The sequence below is a fragment of the Centroberyx gerrardi genome, chromosome 1 (genome assembly GCF_048128805.1).
Source record: "Centroberyx gerrardi isolate f3 chromosome 1, fCenGer3.hap1.cur.20231027, whole genome shotgun sequence".
Classification (NCBI taxonomy): domain Eukaryota; kingdom Metazoa; phylum Chordata; class Actinopteri; order Beryciformes; family Berycidae; genus Centroberyx; species Centroberyx gerrardi.
The window spans coordinates 34,717,474-34,737,330 of record NC_135997.1 but is presented as its reverse complement, the minus strand read 5'-3'; the positions used below and the strand labels follow the sequence as shown (position 1 = coordinate 34,737,330).

At 44.0% G+C, this 19,857-nt stretch overlaps 1 protein-coding gene across 1 annotated transcript; it reads right to left on the bottom strand.

Moving 5' to 3' along the window:
• Positions 1–6,262: 6,262 nt before the first annotated feature.
• neto2a (neuropilin (NRP) and tolloid (TLL)-like 2a) lies at positions 6,263–19,779 on the bottom strand. Its single transcript, XM_071910531.2, has 9 exons — positions 19,701–19,779; positions 19,252–19,395; positions 15,780–16,028; positions 14,880–14,927; positions 14,222–14,349; positions 11,466–11,694; positions 8,298–8,411; positions 7,964–8,094; positions 6,263–6,997 (listed from the first exon to the last, which is right to left on the bottom strand). Exons 1-9 carry the CDS (start codon positions 19,777–19,779, stop codon positions 6,263–6,265), a joined length of 1,857 nt encoding a protein of 618 aa, XP_071766632.2.
• Positions 19,780–19,857: the final 78 nt, after the last annotated feature.

Genomic DNA, 19,857 nt, shown 5'->3' with positions numbered 1-19,857 from the left:
CGCCGGAGTGTGTAGGGTCAGGGCTTTTCAACCTTTCTAACCCATGGACCTCCAGAGGAGCAGTGGTCATAGCTGAGGACCTTCTGTATATTTTAACCATACTTCAATGGTCCATTTTAGTTCATTTCTGATCAAACTAATCAATCAATCTCATCATGAATTTATTTTGTCGAATTGTAGCCCATAGCACTTCTGCCAGGCTTAGGTCATTACTCATTATACAACACATATCTTGTCATTCTTTGATTCTCCTTTGTTTGCAGACATAACTGTCTTTTATTAGAATTTATAAAAACAAAAAAAAAGGAGAGAGAAGCTGCTTAAAACGTCAGTTTAAGTCTCCATCAATGGAGGATGCGTCCTCTCCAGTAAGTGAATTATATGATTGCTTGACATATAGCCCAGTCAAAGGCAATGCTTTTCATATATAGATTCATATCAAGATTCATTTACATGGAAGTTGATAAGTTATACCTTACATTTTGACTGGAAAGTTCCTTTTAGCAAATGCCATTATGTATCATAGTAACTGTCATTTATTTATAAAAATAAACTGGATGTCACTGAAAAAAAAGTTTTTACCCTGTCCAATTTTAATCACAACAACCTTCTAATGAGCCAAAAAACAATAAATTGAGTTTATTTATATATTCTTCTCATCCTTGTCCTGTTATGAACATGAGGTATCTATGACAGGCAGGCATTAATTGCCAATATACCAAACATTAGGTGTGGAATAACAAATCTCATGTCCGAGAAAATCATTGTCAACTAAGTTACCCATTAAAAAACGTTCTCTCAATAAGAAACGTTTTTCTCTCAAAAGCATCTGACCTGCACCACATCAAGTGATTTCCTCAGGAAAAAAGCAAAACAAAACACTGTGGGGACAGTATGTTATGTTCTTTCTCATTTTTCTTAATATTTCTTCTAAAATAGTGTCTGAGTCAAGAGTGGATTTTTTTGAAGGTCAACAGTGCTCCTCCAATATCATTATTAAGTGACATCTAATCACAACTCAATTATTTGTGTAATATTTATTACATTTCTTGTTGAAAAATGTCATGTGGTGTTTGCTTCTAGGCCTCCGTGTGTATAGACCCGCAACAGCAAAAGTGGCATGTATGTTACCTATGGCCCAGATGGTGCTCCAGGTTCAGTCCTACAGTAAGTGTTGAACTGGGTTGAGATGTGGTGACTTAGATGGTCATGATATTGGAACATTGCCATCCTCCTCCTCCTACATGATGCTACTGCACCCCCTGGGGGATTACTGCTGTAATAGCACATAGCAAGACCAAGTATTCTGAAGTAGTCTGAAGCAATAGCATAAGGTGTGTAAGTTGCATCTCATTAATTTGCAGCTGCTTCCTCTGAATTATACACTTCAATTAATGACATAGCTCTTATAGGTCTAAGTACGTATGGTTTAAGTGATGTTTAGTAAATAAAACTTTGTATAGCTCTTATTTTCTTTATTATATTATCCTCTACACGGGCAGAAAAATGTCTAACTATCTATCTATCTATCTATCTATCTATCTATCTATCTATCTATCTATCTATCTATCTATCTATCTATCTATCTATCTATCTATCTATCTAAACATATATTGCAAACTTATATGAGAGAAAGAACACAATATTTCTCTTACATACGGGGGAAATGTAGATGAGTAATGTAGTTTGAAGTAAATGTAACAGTGATTTGATGTCACAGGTTTTCCTTTATTGATTGTAATAACTTGTGGGCTTGTGGGACAAAAAACTGACTTTTTACAATTTTTTTTTCTTGACTATATGACCTTGTATATTGTTAATTCCAGGATATTCTGTTGTGCAGCTATCATATTTGATCTATCATCATCCCACTATAATATATTGATTACTCTTACTATGTTTCAGGCCTTGTTTTAAGGCTCATAGGCCTTTATGCGTCCAGGTCACAGAGGAACATGGCACCAGGACTTACTGTGTGTGGCCTTGTGTATCTGAAGGTCATATATTTTAACCACATGCCTTAAGCACTAGACAGGACAAATGCATAATGACAGCAAAGGGTAGGTGGAATCTGTGTGTGCACCAAGTGTGTGTGTGTGTGTGTGTGTGTGTGAGAGAGAGAGAGAGAGAGAGAGAGAGAGAGAGAGAGAGATACACAGACAGACAGAGATGGAGGGTTCTATTTTGCCAATGCTGCAAATTAACTAAGATTCGTGAAACTTATTTTGAGGATATATATATATGAGGATATGCACTGTCTGTATGCCACTCAGTTAATAGTCTTTGAAGCAGAACCATTCATTGTGAATCGATTGGATTTGACCTGCCATAGTCCAGTAAATTCTGCCCTATAAAGTCCTTTTAAGTCACAATGCTGGATCCTACATGTCTCTTAAAGGAATTGTTCACCCAAAAATGAAAATTCTGTCATCATCTACTCATCCTCATGCCAAATGAAGCACAGGTGAAATTTGCTAGTCCATATAACACACAGGGAGGTTGCCAGCACAACTTCGTAGCAGCCTTCTCCAAAACAACTGAAGTCAATGGGGACCTGTTCTTTAGGGTTCCAAAACAAAAACAGCCAAACAATCACACTGTGAATAGAAATACCTATACACAATTATTTGTTGCAAATCAATCAGCTGTAGTTAAGATTTGCACTAAATTATGGTGTAAATATAGGCCTTTTTGGAACTCTGAAGAACTGGTCCCCACTGACTTCAGTTGTTTTGGAGAAGGCTGCTATGGAGTTGTGCTGGCAACCTCCCTGTGTGTTATATGGACAAACTTCACCTGTGTTTCAACTGGCATGAGGGTGAGTAGATGATGACAGAATTTTCATTTTTGGGTGTACTATTCCATTAACTTAATGCTGCTCCCTCTGAGGTCTTTTGCCCTTTGGTCCCTAATAACTGCCCCATTTTCACTGCACAAACTGGCCAAAACAAAGATCTAGCAAAGAATTGTGTTCATTGCACTACCTGGCTGGTAAGCTGTCTTACAGACAGATAAATGTTTCTTTTTTAGGGGGGAAATTTTCACATTTCTTATAGAGAATACAGTGCAAACAACTAGATCCAAGGGTTTTGAAAAAAGAAAATAGTTTATCCAGGCCATGCGCATGCATAACTAATCCAAAAAGTAAACAAAGTGAAAAAAACAACAACTATATAAATTTATTTAAATGAAGTGAAAAGCGCTTTTGTTCAGCTGTGCCACTCTTCAAAGCAGTTTCTGTCCAGGATTACACAAAGTGGCACTGTGCATACTTTGCATACTTTGTACTCATTCTGTTTCTGTCAGCAGAGCACACTGGTGCTGCGTCCTACTGAGGCTTTCTGGCTCTTGTCCGTCTCCTCAGAGATTTCAACAGGTGTGTGATTTGTTATTTCTCTTGGTACGGTCCGGACGGTAACATCGCACAACTGGGCTGTCTGCTCCTCCAAGAAGGCCAGGCGTGTCATTGGCTGCAAGTTGTTTGATGTTGCACAACTCTCTGTGTATCAGGTAGCGGTTGGTACTTGCAATGTCCAGAAAATGGTATAGCAAGTTCCAGTACCGGTTCCGGTCTTGCCCACAGGTGTAGGGCAGGGAATTGTCTTGCTTGCCTAGCCACCATCCTTTCTCTTCTCTCTTCTTTGTGCAGTTTCTCCAGAGAAAACTATGAATTATAGAGCACACTGCCACCTCCTGTGTGTTCGTCCACTTTAAAAAGAGAAGGGGGCCATCTCTGATCCACCTGATGGAACCTCTGGGCGATTTTTTTGTTAGTGCATTTGTCCAGTTGTGTGGACAGTCTGTACAGTTTTCCCTGTAGGTCCCACAAGCACCAAACAAGGCATACAAATGACTGAAATCGTCCATGAATAGGTGATATCCACATCCCAAGAATGATGGCTTTATGAGACTTCACAGAATCAAAAAGAAAGGTCCATGGCCAGTAGAAGTGTAGACAGAGAAGTCCACTGTGCAACCATTGCTAGAGTCTGCCAAGACTCTAGCAATGGTTGAATCCCCTCATTGTCAGCTTTGCCTTCATGCACTGTGTCATCCCTGTCTTCCCTGCCTTTGTTGCCACCATTCTTTCGTTAACTGCAATGTTTCTGTGTGGATGGTAGAAGGACTGGCAGGCATTCCTGATGTCATCCAGGAGAGGCTTCACTCTAAAGAGGGGGTCATAGTCAGCTGTCCCCTTTTTTCTGTCATCTTCTTTGTCCTCATCAGGATCACGCCAGTGCACATTCCAGGGAATTACTTTGCATTGGTCTCTGGTCATCGCTGTTGCAGGAAATGGCATGCCAAAAATGCTAATTTGTCTCCAGTAGCCAGAGTTGGTTGGGCTGATGCTGCCCCAAAAGTAGTGCGCAGGACCTTGATTGCTCACGGGATATGCTTTCTCCTTTAGAGCCTCTCCTTGGTTCCAGTGAAGAGGCACTTTTTTGTGCAGATTAGGTCCCTCTGCCTCTTCACTGTAAAATCAATGAAATATCAACATTTTTTATTTCAATTCAACTAGTGTTTTCACTCACACAAACAGACCTTTGGACATGGATGGAGTCCCACTTGATAGTCCATCTCCTCATCAGTGAGAAAACTATTGGGCCCTGATTCCCCACGTCATCGCTTTTCTCCAGAAGCAGCCCCAGTGCTTGTTGAGCTTGAAGTTTCTTTGCCCCTGGAACTTTTTAGTACTCTGCTCTGAAAAAAAAGTGTACTGTGGGGATCTCACAAACCTCAAACTATCTGGAGTGACTCATTTGTGTAGTTGCGGGGGTGGGGGGGTGGGGGGGGCTTGCATGGAGGTGGAACAGCCTCTTGTTTTGCACCCGCAATGCCCCAGTTGAATAGTATCTGTTCTGATTCGTCTACAGAGAAAAGGGTTGTATCGTTGGAATCCGCTGGGTCTTGGCTTTCTGCTTGTTTCTACTCCATATCGATGTAACTAAATGTATGACATATTAGGCAACATGGTCGACCTCAGAGGGCACCTTCCATCCAGTTTTAATGAACCGCAAAGCTCACACATGGGGGGGTGAGTAAGCTCTCATTTAATTCAACAGAATGAAATTATACAACCAGTGATTAAAATCGTAATATGAGGCCCACATAGGCTACATGTCTGTCTCTTTAGGGAAACAGGTTGTGCTTGTTTTACACACTCAGTTCAGGGGGAAGGGGAGGAATTATGTTTTTTCTCCTTCTTTTCATTCAGTCCAGGCCTCACAACCAAACATTCCACAATTGGCCACTCAGAAATTGCCTTTTTTCTTTATTTCTTATCAACATAAGACCGTCTCTTTGTGTGCTCTTCCTGAAGAGAGACTGCTTATAGCTGAGACCTTCTGTGTATGTGTGAGGTAACCATGACAACTGCATCATCATTACATCATTATCACACCATCATTATCATCATCATCATCATCATCGACAACTTCATCATCATCATCATCATCATCATCATCATCACCATCATCTACATCATCATCATCATCATCATAAACATCCTCCTCCTCATCATCATCACCACCACGTCATGGAAAAGTCATCTTCATAAAATCATCTGACCAACAATTGAAAAGATTAAAGAGTTAAAAGCCAAGCAACATCATGAGGCTGGATATATACTGGTTTTAATAATACAGTACACTGACAAAAATAAAGACTCAAATAAATTATTAGAAGACACATTATATATCATATATCTGTGCATGGCAGGTGAATAAATGTAAAAACTCAGTCTAGGACATCTCTCAGTCTTTACCTCTCTCTGCATGTGAGTGGTGTCCTGGTCTTCTAAGCAACCAAACAGAGAGAAGTCTGGGTCTGCATGCGAGAACCTTCTCCTTATACGTGACTAATGAAAGGAGAGAGATTAAACGAGTATGAGATCGGAGGAGGGACAAGATCTGTCTTCGCCCTCCCCTCCCTTTACATCCTTCAGTCTCCTGAAGGATGGAACCGCTTGTTTCCTCAATTCTTCTCCTCTCTTGGTTCTTCCGGTCTTATTTCCCAACCCTGCAGAGGAGACTTTTAGAGGAGATGATCCTTGAGTGTTACCCGCTACACTGTTTTGAGAGTAAGGTGAGAAGAGAGGACAGAAGCAATCGAGTCAAGACTATTGCAACTCTCCTGGCCTCTCTCCCTTCTTCTCTTCTCTTATTTCTATTGCTTGCTCCCTCTTCTACTCGATGAGTGAAATGGGAGGTCTGTCTATATTCCTCTCCTCCTATCCTCCCCTGCTTCTCCTTCTCCTTTCCGTCTAAAAGTCCATGGACATGGACCGCTGTTGTGGATCAACTATGGTGGTGTTGTTACGAGCGCTGTTGCCACGGACACTGAGGGTCCCGCAGCCTCCCACCATCCCACCTCCGATGCCTCCAGCAATGCCACTTGCTCCTCCCATCCCCACTCCTCCTGCCATCCCCACTCCTCCTCCCATCCCCACTCCTCCTGCCATCCCCACTCCTCCTCCGATCCCTCCTCCTGCTATCCCTCCTCCTCCTCCTCCCATTGCTGCTGCCCCTGCGGCTCCTCCTCCCCCTCCCCCTCCGCCACGCACGTAGATCTCGCAAGGGATCTCCTCCATGACGCGGTCCTCGATGACCTGCTGGTCGCAATCGTGAGTCTGCGAGTGCTGCTTGTAGCCGTAGCAGCTCTTCTTGTAGCTGGCCGTCGAGTTGAAAGTCTTCATGGGCGGCGGCTTGGAGAAGTCGTTGTGGTAGGACAGCTCCATGGAGCTCAGCGTGGTGCGGCTGTGCTTCATGCTGCCGCCGCCGGTAGCCACCGAAGCTTGCGAGCCACAGTGGTGCTCGTGGACGCAACGGGACATGGTGGAGGAGCGCCGCAGCTTGTGGAAGCTGTCCAGCTCCTCGGACAGGTCGGCGAGGTCCGAGGAGATCTCCTTGTCGCGCAGGGAGAAGAGCTCGTAGTGGGGCGGGTCAAACACCTCCTGGAAGCCCGCCTTGTTGAAGACACCGGGCCGACGCGCCACCACCTAGACAATAACAAGAAACACGCAGACAAATAAATTTCATTGATGTGCAAGTTGCTAGTTTTCACACTAAATCTAAACTAAACACTATGACAAAGAAAACACAATAAATGTGCTATACGAAGATTAAAAGTCACCCATGAAGGTGTGGCCATAGCTGAGCAGTTAAAGGAAAAATCCACCCTAAAACACTGAAACACTGTTAAAAAAACAGCTATTGGCGATGTACCTTGCATCTCGGGGCCCATTTTGTTGTTTGGTGGTATATTTTTCCTATTCCTGTGGATAACTGGCCAAACGTAGACAACATGACATCACGTCAATATATTTACAGCCCAGCTGTAAATATATTGAGTTTGATAGCAGAAATGTTCCAGCGATCTAAAACATCAGCGGTAAACGTCAGGTTTTGGTGTCAGTCCCTCAGAATCAAAGAGCGAGGGCTTCTTTCTAGAGCCGCCATTTTGCGCCGACATTCAACAATCATACAGGGAGAAGAGGCAGAGAGACCAATTTCTCCACCCACAGTAGCCTCAATAGACCAGAATGCAATGCAGCCACAAGACATGTTGTGTTCTGAGAAATGGGAGTGGGTTCATTCTGGGAACTGTACGAAATCACCAAATGAAGTAGATGAGGCAGGTTGAGGCAAAGTGGGTACAACAAAAAAGTCACTTCATCACAAAACTTCATCACTTCATCCTGGAATGCAGTGAACGTCACAGATTGATGGCACATAACAGTGCAATAGTGTCTGAGGGTGGATTTTTCCTTGAAGTTCCCCGCCTCTGGAGCCACATGTGCCCTCTCTGGCCTGAGTCCCACCATAGCTTTCATTTCTGCGTCTCTCCTACTCTGTCTCCCTCTCTGCTTTCCTAATGTCTCAATAAAAACAACAAATACTGCTGTTGTGAGAGCGGACCATCCACTCTTTCTCTTTTAAAACAACATCCATGAGGGACAGGTTACCTTCTTCCTTGGTTGCTTCATCTGGACCAGAATGGAAATGATGAGGAGAACCAGGACTACGCCCGAGGAGACACCAATGACGGTGCCATGGGTCTTAGTGATCTGATGGAAGAGCCCCTTGGATCGCTTCTCTGGAGAGGAGAAGACAGAAGAGAAGTGGAGGAGAACAAAGGAGAAGAGAGGAGCACATAGGAAGGATGAGGGAAAGTGGAGGATGAGTAAAGTGGCAGTGGAACAGAGGAGGATAGAAGTGGTTAGAAGAGATGGGTGAAAATGGAGTACAAACCCTTTATTAGCACAGTTGGCAAAAAGAAGAGGTTGAGCTTGATCTCACCTTTACAGTGGTTCTCATCCCAGGGGTAGACGCAGTTCTGAACCCCGTTGCACACCAGGGAATTGTTAATGCACATGTTACTGTGGCAGAAAAACGTGTTGGCTGAACAGGGGGCTGGAGGCAAAGACAAAGCATAAAGAGATAACGGAATTTAGACAAAAACAACAACAGAGAAACAGCTGTCTAACAGAGCTGAGGAGCTAAAGGATGACTAAGCTGTTAAAAGGACCTGAAGCTATAACTGCAAAAAAGCAAATACAACTTATAGGCATATAAAATATAATAATAGATAATATGTGGCATTATTTCTTCAACCACTAGGGGTCTAATGAAGACGGTCCACATGAGCCCATACATCATCGTTTCCTGCAGTCACAAGATGACAAGAGTGGGGTGGGGGGGGGCAAGAGGAGGTGGGAAGGTAGGATGACTGGGGGTAGAACGAGAAGAGGAATAGAGGGGAGGATGAAAGGATATGTTGGGGGGGGTGTCAGGAGAATGAGAGGACAGATGCAAATGACTTCGGGCCACCATGGGGTGCAGATGGTCAGGCAGGTGCTGTGAGACTCCAAACATTAAACTGACTGTTAGCGTATGAAGGCAGAGACGGCAGAGACATAGAGGACTGGTAATTGATGCTGGCTGCTGGGCTCAGGAGATGGATGCACTGCCAGACAGAAGCTAGAGCAGTAAGGCTGAGGTTGGGATAGAAGACGGGGGGCTGGGTGAAAATGCAATGAGGTGAGACCCGGGTTCTCGGGTGGGGAGAGGGGCTAGAACTGGGTGGACTGGAAGCTGGTATAAAGGTTAAGTCTTGGGCTGGGAATGGAAAGGGGCTCCAGTAACGGGTGCTGCCTTGGTGCTAGCAGGCCTCGTTGCACAAAATGCTATGTTCTATACACAATTGGACATTATCACAGTTGGAAATTACCAGCTGGTAGGCTGCGACTTCAACCTCTGTGTGTTCCAGCTGACCAGCTCAGAAAAACCAGGGAAGGAACATGGACACCCGCCGAATTTTCTTTGGCAAACGTAAAATACCGTTCCCCGTGCAATGATATTTGGCAATGCAGCTAGTTAGAATAGAATGTTAGCAACTGTGAGTTAGGAAGTCTGAATTTCTCGGAATGGAATGCAGCTTAATCTTCACCCTCCTTCTATGTTCCCCTTGACAAACCTCTGTTTCTCTCATTTCTCTCACATAGGCCTTAGCACACGCAGACGCACTCACCGAGCCGTTATCACAGCTGAAACAGAGTGTGGCTCGCTCCGCCAGCTTCCCCCCCCCTGCTCCAAGGTCCACTGTGTTGAGGGCTCTGGGCCTCCACTTGCCTTCCCTCGCACCCTTCCTCTGCCTCAGGGTTGAATAACTTTGACAAAGGGAAATGCATATGTGTGTGTGTGTGTGTGTGTTAATGTGTCAGAGTGCCCTCCCAAGCCGTCTTGCATTGAGTACGTAAATGGGGCTGCTCCCCTGATGCGCCCCGTTTCTTGCCTTCAAAGCGTGGCTTCTCAGAGGGTGTCAACCAGGTCTGGCCAGTCTGAACGTATGGGGTGTGTGTTTGTGTGAGTTTGCGTGGGTATGAGTGTGTGTGTGTATGCATTTAGTGAAGCCTTAATATGTATGGTTTATGTGTCAAGGGCTTTCTGTCAGAAGATTAGTACACATTAAGGATGATGGAGTGAGAGAGGCGAACTCGTCTCGCTCTCTGAGTGACAAAGATTAATGGTTGCCTCTGACCTCCAAGTAAACTTTGAGCCAGTCGCTGACTCCGACCAAATAAAGTTTGGGAGTTATTTAAGAGACTTAAGACTTCTCTGAGATGAACTGTGTGATCAGAATTAATGAGGATCCAAATGGTCTTAAGGGCTCTCAGGGTAAAAAAAAAACACCCTTGCTGAATTTAAAAGGCCATTAAGTTCTGACTGCAATGGTTATGGTTTTGCTGAGGAAAACAACATTAGCATTCACCCAGGGTTCAGGAAGTGCACGGGAGAAAGCGGCAATTAATATCTCAGTCTATTCAGGCATTTAATGAAAATATTACGGTGTGCTAACAGAACAACTGTTTCCTGCATGGCAATTCCCGCTACTTTACGTGCAACCTTTAACAGCATCTGTTTGAAAGTTCCTCGTCCTTCAGAAACGATGAAGCTTTATGGATAATTACTTCCATGAACTCTTGTCAGCTTTTCTATTCATCACAACGGACCGATAAATCCCTATTTTCCTGTCTAAGTGACCCATAATGGCCACAGTGTAATGCTGTGACATGCATATCAAGAACTTATTTGACACTTTCCGTAATTTAGAAAATGCTCAAGTAAATAATTGGTTTTCTCATATCTGTGCCTTGAACATGGCACAGTGTAATTAGCTTACTTCACTGAAATGGCACTTTAGTGTCCGTTAGTGACTAGTGATGCAGACAGAATAGGGGACCTCATAAATCGACTGTGTGTGCATATTTGTGTGTGTGTGTCTGTGTGAGGTTGGATAATATAGTGGCTCGTAGGTTATGGAGATCAAAGCAATGATGTATGGTGCCTTTCTTTTACTGTCTGATGAAGTGCATATTAGTGGGATAAAACTTGAGATAAAATAAAATTGAGATTATGACTGTGAGGCAAAGGGCAAGAGACGCTGTTACGAATGGAGATTAAACTGTCCTTCAAGTTTCTATGCTTCCAAACACCATCAAACAAGGCCATCAGGCACAGACGCAACTAACCGCTGCAACCACATTGGTTTCAGTTTGACTTTCATTCTGTTTGGACAAATTAAAGCGTAACTCATTTCACCTGGACCCTATTTTCCCTTCATTTTCCTTGCTTGCCTGGGTGCAGCTGTCCAATAATAATGGACAAATGGACTGATGGACAAAAATCAACCCCAAAAACACTCAAAACATGTCTTTTTCAACATATTGATGTTACCTCAATTTTCAGTTCATCCATGACCTTCCAACTTCCATTATTTATTTTGCATTACTTTACACTTTGGAGGCAGACAAGACATTTTGTTCTACCCTGTTGAGCTGTGAGGTAATGAGTGGAGAAAGTGGCGCAGAGAGCCGAAGAGATTTTGATTAGAATTGTTCAAAAAAGATGGGAAAATAGGGTCCAGGTTCAAAATTGCGGAAATTATGCTTTAAGACAGGCACTCACGGTCGACGAATGAGGTGAAGAGCATGCGGAAGCGGCTGAGTCGGCTCTTCTCGTCGGCCCACATTCGCACCACGCCCACCCCGTTATCCAGCATCACGTCATTGGCCACGGTGCTGCAGAACTTGGCCTTGAGGTTCTCGATGGCGCTGCTGCCGTCGTACACCGCCACAAAGTTCTTCTTGCACTCGTTGGAGTGCTCCATCTGGTACTCCAGGAAGCGCAGATAGATCTGCAGGCAGACAGGTTAGCGCAGGTTAGTCTGAAGCCAAATAAACAGAATTCCATCAGTTCACCTCAAAAACAACAGAGGTTTGTACCAGAACAAAATCCTGAGCCAGCAACTAGTCTTATTGTAGATAAGGGCATGAAATTCAGAGATGCAGATAAAGAGTAGAATAGCATAGAGTAGAATAGAATAGAGCAGAGCAGAGCAGAATAGAATAGTTCTCCCCCTGTTCATGTGGGTTTCCTCCCACAGTCCAAAGACATGCAGGTCAGGTGGATTGGAGACTCTAAACTGTGTGAATGTGAGCGTGAGTGTGTTTGTCTGTCTATGTGTGTTAGCCCTGTGATGGACTGTCCAGGGTGTTTCCCTGCCTTCCGCCCAATGCATGCTGGGATAGGTTCCTTTAGTGTGCATTACTGATATACTGAACATAAAGTCATAAAGAATATCTTTGGTCTGATGATGCTGTAGATTCCACCTGTTTAATGAAACCAAGTGAAAGGTTGAATTTAACCCTGCAATGAGAAAATGTCCTTAAACCTGTGTGAATCTGTTCTTATAGTTGCAGCGATGACATGACCAGCTACACAGGGCTACATAAGGATGAAATAAAGATGTCCCAAACTTAGAGGGAACTCGAAACACGTGTTTAGCACAAAGGCACCTGTAATAACGCAGCAGTTAAGTAGCTGCTTTTATCCTGATGCTGCGCTTTCTGCTTCATTGGCCTAATACCTGCCGAGGCAACTCTCTGCTGCTGCTAAACTCAGATCCTCTTAACTGCTGCCTCCCACAGCACAAATAGGACCAGAGAAATGAGGGGCTAATCAGTGTGTGTGTGTGTGTGTGTGTGTGTGTGCGCGTGCGCGTGTGAGGTAAGGTAGTGCATGTGCGTGTGAGTCATGCATGCATGTTTACATGTGTATGCATATATGTTTTAAATGTGTGTATATGTCTTGTACAATGAGTATATAATACTCACATTATCAACAACTACAACTAACAATTAACTAACAACTGAGAACTATAACATGCATGCACTCAAATTAGCAAACAATGTATCATACATTGTGTGTCTTTCCCCATGTGTTAGTCTTGTCAGTCTTGTCCCCCGGTATGTCATTTGTTTGGGTCGGTTTGTTCTGTTCAGTTGCAGTTATGTCTCGTTATTTTTGAGCTCTGTTTAGTTGACCTTTTTTATTGGGTCCACAACAGCTTATGTTTTTCCCTTCACTTTCTCTTCAGCAACCCATCCTTATTTTTGTGCACTCTACCTGCGACTCCGCGTCCCTTGCAATAATTGTGTATGGGTAAGTGCTTCCGTGACTGTGTTTGTGCCTTGTGACCGTATGTGTGTGCCTCTGCTTAACTATACTTGAGTAGATGTGCATGAATGTGTGTGTGCGTGTGTATGTGCGTGTGTTGTGGCCAGTGAGTAGCATAGGCGTGTGCTGATGACTCATTTAGCCACGAGAGAGAAGCAGAGCAGCAATGTTTTGGCCTGGAAGATGCAAGAATGCAAGGCTATTCTTTCTTCTAGGTAGTGGATATATCCTTCACTCATGTGGATAGACGTGATCCAATAAAAAAAAATCTCCATTAAAATGTGCACTTAAGTCATAGTCCTGGAACTGCTCCATTGACAGTAAAGGGGGGACAAGCTGGACAGAGTGACAGCATCCAGGGTGATTTTACATTGCATCCTGCCTGCAGGGCCATTCATAAATTCAAAGCGCTACGAGAACTCCTGTTTACATATTCAGAGCATCACTCTCTTAGGCTTCGTTCATAAAGCAGACCTTCATACTCAATTCTGAATTACTCCTCATATCTCATTTTTTTGGTTGACTGTTCATATCTATTATAGGATGTAACCCATGTCCCATACTAATCTGAACCGACAGCTATATTGAGAAGACACACATGCGTACACATTTCGGTTATGTAGATAGGGGAAAGCACATGCTCAAAAATATTACTTTTTTGAATTACATCATTTTATTTTCACTATAGAACCAATACAGCACCTGGACGTTTCGACTAGGACTTCATCAGGGGTGTGGTTACGTGTATGAGCCTTCATGTTCTGTCTGAATTGAGGCGTCTCCCTAAATACCAATCAAGTCGCTATTTGTCTTTGTTTCCATGGTTGGCTTTTGTCAGGGTGATGAACGTTGCTGTCATTTGAGCGTTCAAATACAAGTCACACATAGGTTGCATACCTCAGGATCTGATTTTGTACCACATATCCAAGTGGTCCAGATCAGAATCTAAAAGATATGACACCATGCGGCTTTTCTTTTTGCTCTTTACACTGATTAGAAAACAGCAGATCTGTGTCGCATGTGAGACAAAAATCTGAATTGGGACACCTTCAGCTGCAGTATGAACAAAGCCTTACAGTACTCACAGTGCACTGAGACGGATTTCTGAATGCACCAAAAAAGACTTGCATGGGCTATGATGTACTGTGGGATAGGCCATACCATATTCACCATGCCTGGTGAATGGTATGGTATGGTGTACTGACCTTGGACTGTGGAGGAGCCTTGATAGTCCAGATACAGTCTAGAGCATCGCCAGGCTTCACCTTCTCTTCCTCCTCCACCTGGCTGGAGCGAATAATCCCATCCCATCCACCGATCACAAACTGACAGTCTGAGGAGAGAAATAGGGAGGGAGGGAGGACAAAGGGAGGAAGCGAGAGAGGGAAGAAGGTAGGCAGAGAGGAGGAAGGAAGGGACAGGGATGGAGAAGGGAGCGAGAGAGTAAAGAGGAAAACAGGTAGGATGAGGACAAGTGGAGCGAGATAGAGAGAGGGACGGATGAGGGGTTTTAGTTGAAGAAGTAAAGGATTCGAGGTGGAACAGAAGTCAGCGCAGAGGATTAGGACAGAGGACGAAAAGAAGACAGAGGAACAAAGACAAAGATAGGCAGGAAAGAGCCGAATAAAAGAGGAGGTGGTGTGTTCATGTGTGTGTTCCTTCGCACGCGTTTTTTCATTGGCGGGTGCATGTGTGTGCGTGTGTCCGTCCGTTGGCTTTATGTACAAGTGTGTGCATGTCAAGGTGCGTTAGCGTGCTCAGCATTCACATCAGAGTAAGCTATAGCCTCCAGTAAGCTTCTGAGCGCAGAGGGGCTCTTCAAATGGGATCGGACACAAACCGGTGAAATATTGAAGAGCTTACCTGGGATGGGGTTTAGCAGTCCGCCCACGTGCAGATGGAAATCTGGGTCTGAAATGATAAGATTGGGGAGGCACATTACTCTCAATCCACACAGCAGAAATAAGTAAGCACAGAACACAAGATAAGATCCCATTAAGGCAGGCCAGATAAAGAAGAAAGGGGTCTGTTTGGAGCTAATATCTGTCGCCTGATGGGAGACGCTGATTTCCCGGCCTTTTGGTTTCGGATTGCAGAGGCTCTGATGTCGAACGTGTGTCGGCTGAAGAAAAAGAAAAACGAAGTAAAGAGGCCTGTGATGTTTGAAAACCTGGAGAACTCACTGGCTATCTGCAGATGTCCAGCCAGCCCACGTTCAGGCAGCTTTCACAGGGAGAGAATACAATCGTGACGAGAAGATCAAATCAAATTTGTCCTTTATGGTTTAGGTGTGACTAAATGGGTTCAGTACTCCACACACCTTAGCCACAACCCTTGAAGTCTACGTATATTAGCTGAAAGAGTACACACAAGATAGCAGATCAACCGCCATGTGTCAATTTGTGTCCAGCAGTGAAAACCAGAGCTGCCATTGTTAAAGAGTAACTAAACCCCAAATCCAAATCTGTAGTGAGGCCTGACATCTAATGATAAAAAGTAGGGTACTGAACTGGCCTTCTGCTATTGGCTGGTCTTTGGTGCCAGCTGATGTCACCACCTGTTGTAATCTATAGAAGGTGAATCACCTGGCACCAAAGACCAGCCAATAGCAGATGGCCAGTTCCGTACCCTACTTTTTTCAAGACATCATAAATGTATGCATCTCCTGCTTCCAGAGCACCTGAGACTTTGAGTCATTATTCTTGCCCTGAGGTTGTATTCTGGTATTACAGTCACTGTAAAGGTGTAGCTTTGGTGTTCTACCTGCAATGAAAGTGTACTTGATACGGAAGCCCAGGCGTTCTAACTCCTCGTCGCTGGTGAACTTGATCCACATGAAGCGTCCCGTCGACGTGACCAGACCCGGGTTCTTGCCCCCGCAGAAGCGATCGATGAGCGGCGAGAACCCGAACGGGCCGTCGCGGATCTCGATGTGATCGAAGCGGCACTCGAAGGACGGCTCGATGTAGTAGTTCTTGTCGAACGCCAGCTGGATCCTCTGTCTGGGGAGAGCTTTGGGGGAACACGTGAGAGAGAGGAGAGACCGAGAAGGGGGAAGATGTGTGGTGGGGTGTGGGGGTGGGGGACAGGGGGGGAAATCCATGAAAGGTTATGAAATCAAGTTCAGTAATCATGATATCATGCATCCAGAAAAAGCTGGATGACATTCTGGTGTATACATTTAAAGTCGAATCAAATATGAGTTTGCTGTGCTTTTGGTGTTCAGTTTCTGAACCGCAGAGCGAGCTGTTCCAAGCCAGTAGGTTCAGCTGTCCCATTAGTCAACTGTTGATGGGACCAAAAGTGAGTTTAGAGGTAGTGGGTAAAGTTATGAACTAGGTCTAAGCCTAACTGTAGGTATGGCGTGGTATAGGTGACTATATCGGACAATATAGGAAAGTGCAATCAGGGACCCCTGTGCAATAATAATAATTATGACTTTATTATGACCAAGATTTTGGGCTTTGGGCTTAGTGCAATATGGGGGTAACCTAGGGTCCCTGTGCTATTCTGATGATTATGTGTAATTGAATGTACTGTGATTATGTGCTTTATGTGCAATGTGATTGTGTGTTCACCCTGTGTATGAGGTATGGTTCTTTTTAAAAACGGAGCTGCTATGATGCATAACAAATTTTAGAGAAATCTGGATCGCAGAGAAAGCGCATTGTATTGCATCGTATTGTATCGCATTGTGGTGTATCGTATCGTATCGTATCGTATCGTATCGTATCGTATCGTGTCGTATCGTATCGTATCGTATCGTATCGTATCGTATCGTATCGTATCGTATCGTGTCGTATCGTATTGTATTGTATATTTGTGTTTAGTGTTGATATCTAATGTCCAAGCCAGATTTCTATATACAAGTGTTCTCCCAGAACATCACAAGGGATATCATAATATTGATATTGGTATATTGTAGGACTGGGCAATATGGTTGAAATCAATACCCCAATAATCATAAGGATTTTTTTTTATATAGTATATCACAATATGGCTCACTTGTTAAATAATCAAATTAATGTTCATCCCATTGAACCAAATGGTAATGTTAGGTGAACTGAAATTTTCAAATAATATTTCCATCATACCTTCATAGTTTTGAAATAAAATGTATTAGTTATTAGTTATCAATTTCGACAGCAGAATTGTGTGTCACAATATCCCGAAATCACCATATCATCAAGACGATAAACGATAATACTGAATTATCGCCCAGCCCAAGTATGTTGATAATTGTCTGGTTACTATGGACGTTTAACCTATTTAGCTTTCACAAACTTTGATTATATTTAATTTATGCTTTCCGAATTCGGTAAACAGCGCTTCAAGCAATTGTCTACATCTGTGGACATTAACTTTAACCACGCATACATAAAACACAAATGCACAGAATGCAAGAAGCTTTCTCTCTCTGATTTTCTTCTGCACATAAACACAAATGTGCATATACACTCATATGCGAGCATGCCTCACACAGATACATGTGCAACACACACAAACACACACACACACACACACACACCTACATGAAGAGAGACAGTCTGACATGTCAACCTTTTAGCCAGTGAACCAGAACATAACAATCACGGCAGGAGCTGCAGTTCACGAGTTCACTTGTCATGTAAATCTCCGGCTGCATGTTGTGAATGGACAGAGCGCTTTAATAGCATTACCCACACACACAGCAAATATTCAACAAGGTCAATTCATGCCTGCCTTAGGAGATGAATCACACCATGTAAAGAGGGGTGGTGGTGGTGTGTGTGTGTGTGTGTGTGTGTGTGGGGGGGGGGGTTGAATCATCTCTGGCATGAAGAAGCCAAGCGTGTCTCATTAGAGAAAAAAAAGGGAGAGGGGAGGGGTGAAATGTATGTTCGGCACAGTCTATAACTGTGTCCACTAAATAAAATAAAACGGACGATTCTCTTCCGTCTTTGTGAATTTGTGTCTCCATTCTTGTCTTTGAATTTGAGCCCTTCTGTTCTCCCTGTCTACTTGAATGAGCAGCTTGTACGCCTGCACTTCCTCCTATCTGAGTGTGAACTCCCTGGAGTGTTAAGTCTCAATCCTCTCTCTCTCTCTCTCTCTCTCTCTCTCTCTCTCTCTCTCTCTCTCGCTCTCTCTCTCTCTCTCTCTCACACACACACACACACGTAAGACAGATTGATACGGAAAAAGTATAGAAAAGAGTATACACGAGTATCACACGATCTATTGAGCTGATGAGCTGGGGGGCATGACACAATCAATGAGCCTCACTAACCACAAATTTTGATTACAAAGCTATCTGATTACCACTTATGCCACAAGTCTGCATCTCTCTTTCTCTATGAGAGACAGACTAAAAGGCTCACCATTGAAGCTTGGATATGAATATGACTAAGGCCATTCAAGATCAAATAATAGCAAATAATAGGTTCCATTTGTCGCTCCGCAGACCCACTGCGATGCACTACGCACACAAGTAGGCTGCCTGTGCTGGAGTCAAGGCTGATCCATCAGCACCATGTCTAGGGTAGACTGGGCTTGCTTTGTCCACAGGGGGAGCCCTTGAGCCATATGTAAAATCTGTCTCCACCACTCTACCACTGCCAGGGACATAAGCCTTCAGGCACGCGTCCCATCTGCATTTCTGATCATTTGATGAAAGGCATTGCTTTGATGTGTGGGTTTGTGGACAAAAAGTTAAATCACAGGCCATCAATTTAATATGAAAACACATCAACCGATATCTCATGTCTCATTTTCTTATAGATGCTAATGATGATGCTTTCCATTATCTTCCCCACCAAATTACTGATGGATGTGATGTTACTAGCGCACACTAAAGCGTTGACAAGGACATTTATAATACAGTGATACGCCACCAAAGCTCAATTCTGCAGCAGATGTTCATCTCTTTCATGTCTCAGCCAACAGCCAAGTTATCTGACACACCCTGCCAATAGAGATGAATACAGTACGACTCTGATTAGGCCAAAAGTCAGGGGCGACCCACTATATCTGTGCAGTTAAACAAACTCAGGATGGGTCATTCGACAAATGTCAGACCGATTGCCTGCCAGCGAGCGAACAGAGAATCAGATAGGGGCTAGGTTATATAAAACAATGTCAGTCAGACTAATGACATTCACCGAAAAGAAGGCAATATGCCAAAAGCGTTGAAGTTGCATCGACTCTCCTGATAACAAAAGCTCTGAGCGGCAGACGGAAGGGAATGCGGCCTTACCTTCCAGGATGTAAACGCACTCCTTGTTGGGCGGGTAGGTGTTGGGGTAGTTCGGCGACGTGAACACGCCGCCGTTGATGTTGCGGACCCACGTGCCGCAGTCGTTCTGGTTGGGGCTCTGGCCGCCATGATCACTCGGGGAATCTGGACGCAGAACGGACGGACGGGTTATCGAGTCGGGGGGGGAATCAATGAGGAAATGATTGGAAGGGAGGGACGGCAGAGCAAAGAAGAAGAAAAATGCAAGAAAAAGGGCAGAGGAGGAGAGAAGAAAGGGGGAAAGGAAGGAGGAAATTTCAGATTAAGCACATTTAAAATGGGACCTTCCATGTGTCCTATGGAATCTGATATAGCATGCATTGCAGATGACACCTCCTTAAGTCAGACAATGTGGTTTTATATGAGCTGAACAACAACATTAGTAGAATGCAGAAAAGCACACAGCCTACCTTTCGTTCTCTGTGCCAGAGCGAAACCCTCTTCTATCAGAAAGAAGAGTATCCAGGCTGCAACAGAGACATTACTCATCAGTTACAGGTGACATACCGGTATGCTTAAAAATACACCAGTCGTTGAAAGGAAATTCCAAAATAGCCACAGAAGTAT

Bases quoted from the DNA above. Each gene is read 5' to 3' on its own strand.
- neto2a (XM_071910531.2), bottom strand. From the start codon at position 19,779: ATGAGTAATGTCTCTGTTGCAGCCTGGATACTCTTCTTTCTGATAGAA. The intron at 19,396-19,700 runs GTAGGCTGTGTG...TTCTGCGTCCAG, and splicing joins TCTGGCACAGAGAACGAAAG to ATTCCCCGAGTGATCATGGC. The intron at 8,412-11,465 runs GTGAGTGCCTGT...CTTTGCCTCCAG, and splicing joins CTTCACCTCATTCGTCGACC to CCCCCTGTTCAGCCAACACG.